Here is an 11,587-nt window from a genome sequence, read left to right as displayed (position 1 = left end):
CCCATAATAAAAAAGCAAAAACAGGTTATTAGAATTTTTTGCCAATGTATTAAAAATGTAAAACTGAAATATCACATTTACATAAGTATTGAGATTCTTTACTCAGTACTTTGTTGAAGCACCTTTGGCAGCGATTACAGTCTTGAGTCTTCTTGGGTATGATGCTACAAGCTTGGCACACCTGTATTTGGGGAGTTTCTCCCATTCTTCTCTGCAGATCCTCTTAAGCTCTGTCAGGTTGGATGGGGAGCGTCGCTGCACAGCTATTTTCAGGTCTCTCCATAGATGTTAGATCGGATTCAAGTCCAGACTCTGGATGGGCCACTCAAGGACATTCAAAGACTTGTCCCAAAGCCACTCCTGTGTTGTCTTAGCTGTGTGCTTAGGGTTGTTGTCCTGTTGGAAGATGAACTTTCACCCCAGTCTGAGGTCCTGAGCGCTCTGGAGCAGGTTTTCATCAAGGATCTCTCTGTACTTTGATCACCCATCTCTACCATATAGTCCCTCAGCAGTACTCAGATCACCCATCTCTACCATATAGTCCCTCAGCAGTACTCAGATCACCCATCTCTACCATATAGTCCCTCAGCAGTACTCAGATCACCCATCTCTACCATATAGTCCCTCACCAGTACTCAGATCACCCATCTCTACCATATAGTCCCTCACCAGTCAGATCACCCATCTCTACCATATAGTCCCTCAGCAGTACTCAGATCACCCATCTCTACCATATAGTCCCTCAGCAGTACTCAGATCACCCATCTCTACCATATAGTCCCTCAGCAGTACTCAGATCACCCATCTCTACCATATAGTCCCTCACCAGTACTCAGATCACCCATCTCTACCATATAGTCCCTCAGCAGTACTCAGATCACCCATCTCTACCATATAGTCCCTCACCAGTACTTAGATCACCCATCTCTACCATATAGTCCCTCAGCAGTCAGATCACCCATCTCTACCATATAGTCCCTCAGCAGTACTCAGATCACCCATCTCTACCATATAGTCCCTCACCAGTACTTAGATCACCCATCTCTACCATATAGTCCCTCACCAGTACTCAGATCACCCATCTCTACCATATAGTCCCTCAGCAGTACTTAGATCACCCATCTCTACCATATAGTCCCTCACCAGTACTCAGATCACCCATCTCTACCATATAGTCCCTCAGCAGTACTCAGATCACCCATCTCTACCATATAGTCCCTCACCAGTACTCAGATCACCCATCTCTACCATATAGTCCCTCAGCAGTACTCAGATCACCCATCTCTACCATATAGTCCCTCAGCAGTACTCACTACAGAAGTGCGTGAAACACAAACATTATTACTACCTTTAATTAAAGGAAACGAATGCGACAAGACGCTGGTTCTCATAAATCTGAGTGTCATTTATTCTGATTTCTAGTGGTGTTTGTGTTGGGTTCGGTATAACCCTTTCTACTGACAACATACAACAGATCACCATACCATCACGCTACTGGTATTTTAAGATAACGGACACACAATAATAACGTCAACGTTGAAAGACAGTGTGGAATTGTCTCTAAGGTGTGTATTGTGTAACAGATCTGTTTAGATACCCCGCCTCACCACTGGGGTAAGAAACACGCAGCCAAGCTAGAGCTTAGGTAGAGTTTGGCTCCCAAGTACTGGAAATCCTCTCAGGCAGTTTCTGAGCCAAAACCCAAGGGTGGAATGGTGTGTGTGTGTGTGTGTGTGTGTGTGTGTGTGTGTGTGGTGTGTGTGTGTGTGTGTGTGTGTGTGTGTGTGTGTGTGTGTGTATGCTGGGGAAGATGGCCTCCTTCCCTGCCTGGGGCAGGACAGGAGCCAGACCCCACACACAAACACACACACACACACACACACACACACACACACACACACACACACACACACACACACACACACACACACACACACACACACACACACACACACACACACACACACACACACACACACACACACACAGGTCCAGCAGGGTGGAGGGGCTAAGCTGAGAACCACCCCACTGACAGAGAAACTGGGAGGAGGAAACCAATAGCCTTAAAACAATAGTGTTATCAGCAGGCTGTGGACTTCCTGTCCAACGTTAACCCTTACTGACCCAACACTGCTCTGTTACAGCCCTTACTGACCCAACGCTGCTCTGTTACAGCCCCTACTGACCCAACACTGCTCTGTTACAGCCCCTACTGACCCAACGCTGCTCTGTTACAGCCCTTACTGACCCAACGCTGCTCTGTTACAGCCCCTACTGACCCAACACTGCTCTGTTACAGCCCTTACTGACCCAACGCTGCTCTGTTACAGCCCTTACTGACCCAACGCTGCTCTGTTACAGCCCCTACTGACCCAACGCTGCTCTGTTACAGCCCTTACTGACCCAACGCTGCTCTGTTACAGCCCCTACTGACCCAACACTGCTCTGTTACAGCCCTTACTGACCCAACGCTGCTCTGTTACAGCCCTTACTGACCCAACGCTGCTCTGTTACAGCCCCTACTGACCCAACGCTGCTCTGTTACAGCCCCTACTGACCCAACACTGCTCTGTTACAGCCCCTACTGACCCAACACTGCTCTGTTACAGCCCCTACTGACCCAACACTGCTCTGTTACAGCCCCTACTGACCCAACACTGAGCTGTTACAGCAGAGAGAGAGAGGAGAGAGAGAGAGAGTAGCGAGATAGAGAGAGAGAGAGAGAGACAGAGAGAGCGAGAGAGATAGAGACAGAGAGAGAGAGAGAGAGAGAGAGAGAGAGAGAGACAAACAGACAGAGAGAGCAAGAGAGATAGAGACGGAGAGAGAGTAGCGAGATAGGTAGAGAGAGATAGAGACCGGGAGAAAGAGTCAGAGAGAGAGAGGGAGAGGAAGAGAGAGAGAGGGGTGGGGTGGGGTCTGGGGCGGAGGGAGGAATGGGAAGAAAAGCAGGGAAGGGAGGGAAAGAGAGTTAGAGAACTTTAGAGACTTTTCAAAGCCAGCCAGACTGTGAAGATATGTGTGTTGAAGGATCTCTCTGACACCCTCAGCGGTTTGGTTTTTGTTGTCTGTATTCCCAGTCTGAGCATCTCTGACCATCCGCGCTCTGTGGATGTGCACCCTGGACGCCCTGGAGCCTTTACCAGCCTGCCGCTGCGGGATCATGTGTTATCATCTCTACTCTACTGTGACTCTGTGTCTGGTCTACTGGTTCTCTCCAGGTATTTAGTTCTACTGGTTCTCTCCAGGTATTTAGTTCTACTGGTTCTCTCCAGGTATTTAGTTCTACTGTGACTCTCCAGGTATTTAGTTCTACTGTGACTCTCCAGGTATTTAGTTCTGCTGGTTCTCTCCATGTATTTAGTTCTACTGTGACTCTCCAGGTATTTAGTTCTACTGTGACTCTCCAGGTATTTAGTTCTACTGGTTCTCTCCAGGTATTTAGTTCTACTGGTTCTCTCCAGGTATTTAGTTCTACTGTGACTCTCCAGGTATTTAGTTCTACTGTGACTCTCCAGGTATTTAGTTCTGCTGGTTCTCTCCATGTATTTAGTTCTACTGTGACTCTCCAGGTATTTAGTTCTACTGTGACTCTCCAGGTATTTAGTTCTACTGTGACTCTCCAGGTATTTAGTTCTACTGTGACTCTCCAGGTATTTAGTTCTGCTGGTTCTCTCCATGTATTTAGTTCTACTGTGACTCTCCAGGTATTTAGTTCTACTGTGACTCTCCAGGTATTTAGTTCTACTGTGACTCTCCAGGTATTTAGTTCTGCTGGTTCTCTCCATGTATTTAGTTCTACTGTGACTCTCCAGGTATTTAGTTCTACTGTGACTCTCCAGGTATTTAGTTCTGCTGGTTCTCTCCATGTATTTAGTTCTACTGTGACTCTCCAGGTATTTAGTTCTACTGTGACTCTCCAGGTATTTAGTTCTACTGTGACTCTCCAGGTATTTAGTTCTACTGGTTCTCTCCAGGTATTTAGTTCTACTGTGACTCTCCAGGTATTTAGTTCTACTGTGACTCTCCAGGTATTTAGTTCTACTGTGACTCTGTGTCTAGTCTACTGGTTCTCTCCATGTATTTAGTTCTACTGTGACTCTGTGTCTGGTCTACTGGTTCTCTCCATGTATTTAGTTCTACTGTGACTCTGTGTCTGGTCTACTGGTTCTCTCCATGTATTTAGTTCTACTGGTTCTCTCCATGTATTTAGTTCTACTGTGACTCTGTGTCTGGTCTACTGGTTCTCTCCATGTATTAACAGATAGTTTGTTGATAGTATGACTATCCGGACTATCCAAAATACAGTGTGACCCAATCTGTTTATATTCATGACATAAGGCAGCTGATGACTTTTGACCACTATGTCATATAAAATATTTATTTTTTAACAAATCACATGAACAGCGAACCTTGTGGAGTTGTCAAGGCACCTAGAATTAGAATGATATTCCAAAGGTCCGTCGGTCCTCATTCTAAGGACCCTAATGAATGAGTTTATTCTCAACCCCACTTAGGTCGCCCTAAATCCCTTAAGTAGAAACACATAGGGTCCAATGAAGACCGGACCCTAAACAAAAAAACGTTTCTGTTTCTCTAGCAGGAAACGTTCCTCACACTTTCTTGTGTTGTTTGGACGACAAGCATCAGTAGGTTTTAAAACCCCCTAGAGTTGACGCCTGCCCCCCCCCCCCCCCCCCCCCCCCCTGTGGAAATCCAATTAACATCATAAAATAAAAATAAAAATAGAAATATGTCTGTTTAAGCTAGAGATACCAGTTGAAAGGTGGAAGAGCTACAGCTGTGTTTGTCAGACCATGAAACATCCCCCCCCCCCCCCCAAAAAAACGTTCTTCTCACGAAAACATCCACAGCGTCTAAATGGTAAGATGAGAGTCTAACGAACACGACTGTGTTCTCCGTTTTGCTCTACGACCCCCACAAGCCCCACGGGACTCGACTGAAGTCAGTACAGCCTGTCTGCCAACTTCTGCAGTACAGCCTGTCTGCCAACTTCTGCAGTACAGCCTGTCTGCCAACTTCTGCAGTACAGCCTGTCTGCCAACTTCTGCAGAACAGCCTGTCTGCCAACTTCTGCAGTACAGCCTGTCTGCCAACTTCTGCAGTACAGCCTGTCTGCCAACTTCTGCAGTACAGCCTGTCTGCCAACTTCTGCAGTACAGCCTGTCTGCCAACTTCTGCAGTACAGCCTGTCTGCCAACTTCTGCAGAACAGCCTGTCTGCCAACTTCTGCAGTACAGCCTGTCTGCCAACTTCTGCAGTACAGCCTGTCTGCCAACTTCTGCAGTACAGCCTGTCTGCCAACTTCTGCAGTACAGCCTGTCTGCCAACTTCTGCAGAACAGCCTGTCTGCCAACTTCTGCAGTACAGCCTGTCTGCCAACTTCTGCAGAACAGCCTGTCTGCCAACTTCTGCAGTACAGCCTGTCTGCCAACTTCTGCAGTACAGCCTGTCTGCCAACTTCTGCAGAACAGCCTGTCTGCCAACTTCTGCAGTACAGCCTGTCTGCCAACTTCTGCAGTACAGCCTGTCTGCCAACTTCTGCAGTACAGCCTGTCTGCCAACTTCTGCAGAACAGCCTGTCTGCCAACTTCTGCAGTACAGCCTGTCTGCCAACTTCTGCAGTACTGCCTGTCTGCCAACTTCTGCAGTACAGCCTGTCTGCCAACTTCTGCAGAACAGCCTGTCTGCCAACTTCTGCAGTACAGCCTGTCTGCCAACTTCTGCAGTACAGCCTGTCTGCCAACTTCTGCAGAACAGCCTGTCTGCCAACTTCTGCAGTACAGCCTGTCTGCCAACTTCTGCAGACAGGCTGTACTGACTTCAGACGAGTCACGTGGAGCTTGTGGGGGTCGTAGAGCAGTTTAGACTACACACTAATATGACATTTGAGACTCTCACGAACATGCACATGTTGATTGTTTTGTTCTAAGACACCCACAAGCCTCACATGACTCGTCTGAATGTAGCCTGGTACCAGTTAAAAAATTAAATAAATATGGAAGTACAGTATGTATTGAAGTAGTTTAGTGTCTAAAATATGGGATTAAATATGTGTAATACATTTTTTTTTTTTAATACAAAAATTGCCTGATCTTTCTTACATCTCTCAGATAGAGGACAGACAACTCTCAGATAGAGGACAGACATCTTTCAGATAGAGGACAGAAATCTCTCAGATAGATAGAGGACAGACATCTCTCAGATAGATAGAGGACAGACATCTCTCAGATAGAGGACAGATATCTCTCAGATACAGGACAGACATCTCTCAGATACAGGACAGACATCTCTCAGATAGAGGACAGACATCTCTCAGATAGAGGACAGACATCTCTCAGATAGATAGAGGACAGACATCTCTCAGATAGAGGACAGATATCTCTCAGATAGAGTACAGACATCTCTCAGATAGAGGACAGATGTCTCTCAGATAGAGGACAGACATCTCTCAGATAGAGGACAGACATCTCTCAGATAGAGGACAGACATCTCTCAGATAGAGGACAGACATCTCTCAGATACAGGACAGACATCTCTCAGATAGATAGAGGACAGACATCTCTCAGATAGAGGACAGACATCTCTCAGATAGAGGACAGACATCTCTCAGATAGAGGACAGACATCTCTCAGATAGAGGACAGACATCTCTCAGATAGATAGAGGACAGACATCTCTCAGATAGAGGACAGACATCTCTCAGATAGAGGACAGACATCTCTCAGATAGAGGACAGACATCTCTCAGATAGAGGACAGACATCTCTCAGATAGAGGACAGACATCTCTCAGATAGAGGACAGACATCTCTCAGATAGAGGACAGACTCTTCAAAACAAATGCCCTTTAGATTTTTGTTGTTGTTCCAGTTATGAATCTGTTTTTCAATGTGTTTCTATGGGCTAATAGAAGTAAAGCCAAATTCAACGTTTCCTCCCCCTCCTACCCCTTTAGGTATCTTTTTGATACCGAAAGGGGGTCCTACAATTCCAAATGAAATTGCTAAATGATCCTTGGTAAGACCTTCTTAAAACAATTCCATATGTTAGTTTAGTAGAACCCCTCGAGGGTTAAAGCCGGTCAGTCTCTCACTTTCATGTGTTGTTTGGACAACAAGCAGCAATATGTTTTAAGGCCAGTCATTCAGTCCCAGGGGTTACAACACAAACCAGCCCCAGCATTCTGTCTCTCCATCTTCCCTTTTTTTCTTCAGATAAGAGAAGGAGTCTATTTATCACCCTGACAGCTCTGTTTAGGATTCGGCCCAAATGGCACCCTATCCCCTGTGAGCCCTGGTCAAAAGTAGTGCACTATATAGAACTCTATACTTTGGGCTCCCGAGTGGCGCATCGGTCTAAGGCACTGCATCTCAGTGCTAAGAGGCATCACTACAGTCCCTGGATCAAATCCAGGCTGTATCACATCCAGCCGTGATTGGACAGTCCATTAGGGTGGTGCACAATTGGCCCAGCGTCGTCCGGGTTTGGCCCCGGGGGTAGGCCGTCATTGTAAATAAGAATTTGTTCTTAACTAACTTGCCTAGTTAAATAAAGGTTACATTTTTTTTTTAAATATAGGGAATAGGCTGCCATTTGAGGTGCACCCTATGCTGAGGTTTTAACAGATCGTAACACACCTCTATCCAACCTTCCCCAAGTCACTCCCAATACAGCTTGGCATATAATGTCTTAATACATTCTCAATTTATTGACTCATCTTTTTAACACAGGTCGGCATTTACTGTCATGAATCTTGCCCTAGAAACAACTCTGCAATGTGGTTACTAGCTGGGACGGTCACGAAGTCATAAAATCTCATTTAAAATCTAACCCTAGCCTTAACCATAACCTTAACCACACTGCTAACCCTAATGTCTGACCCTAAAGTTAAATTAGGCTAATTTTTTTTAAATTTTTTTATACATTTTTAGAATATAGCCCATTTTGACTTTGCAGCTGGCACATCTAGTGGACATTGCCCAGTTCTGCCTCCAGGACAAGACTCATCCCAATAAACGTCAACCTGCCAGCAAATGGCCTGAAGGAAATAACTACGTTTTTGTTAAAGACCCAGTGCAGTCAACAAAAAAATAATGGATTTCCTAAGTTTTACATATATTCTCCACACTATGAGGTTGGAATAATACGGTGAAATTGTGAAAACGATGATAATGCCCTTTTGGAGTAAGAGCTGTTTGAAAAGACCGCCTGAAATTTCAGCCTGTTTTGTTGGGATGGAGTTTTGAAGATACATTTGTTTAATAGACCAACAAGAAGGAGAATCTCTCTTCCAAATAAGAGTTTGTTTTCAGTTCTCCCCATCCCCCACTCAGACCACTCCCAGAAAATCTTAAATAAATTCTTGCTTGAGAAATTGCTCTTTGCTAAGAAGCTATTATAGTTTCTTTTTTTTTTTACCAATTTTTAATTGAAAACAATCACAGTAAAGGTACTTATTTGTTACCCAGAAATGATCACATTAAAGTAGAAAAACAGCTGCATTGGACCTTTTTAAGATACGTTTTGGCCGTAACTCAGAGGGTGTGCCGTCGCTCCAAACAACATGTCCGTGTCCCAAGTGCCAACCCGTTACTGATATAGCGCACTACATTTAATCAGAGCCCCTTGGGGATAGAGAGCCATTTGGGACAGATAAAGGCTGAGGAGGGTTTTCAGACCGTGCAGAGAGAGAGAGAGAGAGAGAGAGAGAGAGATACAGAGCCAGACCACCTGTGGATGAAAAAAAATAAAAATAAAACACAGAGGTCTGAGTCATACGAAACACAAGTGAGGAAGCAAACAATGTTTCAGTGAACCTACAACCATGTTGATATAATGAACTAGTTAAATTCCCTGTCAGATTTCATGTTCTTTATATAATACCGTGTATTTGTGTCTGAGGTGTACAGAATTTGACCCCTTATGTCTTCACAAACACAGATACAGTTGCAAGAAAAAGTATGTGAAACCTTTGGAAATATCCGGATTTCTGCCATAAATTGGTCATAAAATTTGATCTGATCTTCATCTAGGTCACAACGATAAACAAGAAACTAATAACACACAAAAACAATATATACATTTATGTCTTTATTGAACACACCGTGTAAACATTCACAGTGCAGGGTGGGAAAAGTATGTGAACCCTTGGATTTAATAACTGGTTGACCCTCCTTTGGCAGCAATAACCTCAACCAAACGTTTTCTGTTGTTGAGGATCAGACCTGCACAACGGTCAGGAGGAATTTTGGACCATTCCTCTTTACAAAACTGTTTCAGTTCAGCAATATTCTTGGGATATCTGGTGTGAACTGCTCTCTTGAGGTCATCCCACAGCATCTCAATCGGGTTGAGGTCAGGACTCTGACTGGGCCACTCCAGAAGGCGTATTTTTCTTCTGTTGAAGCCATTTTGTTGTTGATTTACTTCTGTGTTTTGGGTCGTTGTCCTGTTGCATCACGCAACTTCTGTTGATCTTCAATTGACGGACAGAGAGCCTTACATTCTCTGCCTTGATAAACTTGGGAATTCATTTTTCCGTCGATGATAGCAAGCTCTCTAGGCCCTGAGGCAGCAAAGCAGCTCCAAACCATGATGCTCCCTCCACCATACTTTACAGTTGGGATGAGGTTTTGATGTTGGTGTGCTGTGCCTTTTTGTTCTCCACACATAGTGTTGTGTGTTTCTTCCAAACAACTCAACTGTAGTTTCATCTGTCCACAGAATTTTTTTGCCAGCAGCGCTGTAGAACATCCAGGTGCACTTTTGCAAACTTCCGTTTTTTTTTGGACATCAGTGGATTCTTATGTGGTGTCCTCCCATGAACACCATTCTTGTTTAGTGTTTTACGTATCGTAGACTCGTCAACAGAGATGTTAGCATGTTACAGAGATTTCTGTAAGTCTTTAGCTGACACTCTAGGATTCTTCTTAACCTCACTGAGCATTCTGCGCTGCGCTCTTGCACCACTCCACCCAAACATCAGTATTCTACACTTCCACCCTGCTTGAACGTAACAGATCAGAAACACATTTGGGGTGTGTAAACTGAGTTATACGACTACGTGTATCATCTCCCTGTCCGAAGGTTTTAGGATTAAACTCAACTGACTGTGATATGATACTCTGACATGGATTTTATCTTCCATTTGTTTTGTTGTTGCTGCAAGAGCCATATTAACCCACACATTACACTGTCAGTAGTCCTCAGGACTATTCTTCCCCCTATAAACCTACACCCTGGTTGTCACGAGTCCTCAGGACTATTCTTCCCACTATAAACCTACACCCTGGTTGTCACGAGTCATCAGGACTATTCTTCCCCCTATAAACCTACACCCTGGTTGTCACGAGTCCTCAGGACTATTCTTCCCACTATAAACCTACACCCTGGTTGTCACGAGTCCTCAGGACTATTCTTCCCCCTATAAACCTACACCCTGGTTGTCACGAGTCCTCAGGACTATTCTTCCCCCTGTAAACCTACACCCTGGTTGTCACGAGTCCTCAGGACTATTCTTCCCCCTATAAACCTACACCCTGGTTGTAACGAGTCCTCAGGACTATTCTTCCCCCTATAAACCTACACCCTGGTTGTCACGAGTCATCAGGACTATTCTTCCCCCTGTAAACCTACACCCTGGTTGTCACGAGTCCTCAGGACTATTCTTCCCACTATAAACCTACACCCTGGTTGTCACGAGTCATCAGGACTATTCTTCCCCCTGCAAACCTACACCCTGGTTGTCACGAGTCATCAGGACTATTCTTCCCCCTGTAAACCTACACCCTGGTTGTCACGAGTCATCAGGACTATTCTTCCCCCTGTAAACCTACACCCTGGTTGTCACGAGTCCTCAGGACTATTCTTCCCCCTGTAAACCTACACCCTGGTTGTCACGAGTCATCAGGACTATTCTTCCCCTTATAAACCTACACCCTGGTTGTCACGAGTCATCAGGACTATTCTTCCCACTATAAACCTACACCCTGGTTGTCACGAGTCCTCAGGACTATTCTTCCCCCTATAAACCTACACCCTGGTTGTCACGAGTCATCAGGACTATTCTTCCCCCTATAAACCTACACCCTGGTTGTCACGAGTCATCAGGACTATTCTTCCCCCTATAAACCTACACCCTGGTTGTCACGAGTCATCAGGACTATTCTTCCCCCTATAAACCTACACCCTGGTTGTCACGAGTCATCAGGACTATTCTTCCCCCTATAAACCTACACCCTGGTTGTCACGAGTCATCAGGACTATTCTTCCCCTTATAAACCTACACCCTGGTTGTCACGAGTCATCAGGACTATTCTTCCCCCTATAAACCTACACCCTGGTTGTCACGAGTCATCAGGACTATTCTTCCCCCTATAAACCTACACCCTGGTTGTCACGAGTCATCAGGACTATTCTTCCCCCTATAAACCTACACCCTGGTTGTCACGAGTCATCAGGACTATTCTTCCCCCTATAAACCTACACCCTGGTTGTCACGAGTCATCAGGACTATTCTTCCCCCTATAAACCTACACCCTGGTTGTCACGAGTCATCAGGACTATT

The 11,587-nt window shown here is 45.2% G+C and overlaps 1 protein-coding gene across 1 annotated transcript in view; it reads left to right on the top strand.

The window, feature by feature from the left end:
* The first annotated feature begins 2,918 nt into the window (after positions 1–2,918).
* LOC106572677 (angiopoietin-1 receptor) overlaps positions 2,919–11,587 on the top strand; it is a 96,955-nt gene continuing 88,286 nt past the window's right edge. Inside the window, exon 1 of the mRNA XM_082957020.1 lies at positions 2,919–3,221. Within this exon, the coding sequence (XP_082813146.1) occupies positions 3,113–3,221 (109 nt within the window). The 5' untranslated portion in view covers positions 2,919–3,112. The remainder of the gene's footprint in view (positions 3,222–11,587) is intronic.

Source organism: Salmo salar, chromosome 01 (assembly GCF_965601325.2).
Source record: "Salmo salar chromosome 01, fSalSal1, whole genome shotgun sequence".
Classification (NCBI taxonomy): domain Eukaryota; kingdom Metazoa; phylum Chordata; class Actinopteri; order Salmoniformes; family Salmonidae; genus Salmo; species Salmo salar.
This window is presented reverse-complemented; position numbering and strand designations above follow the sequence as displayed.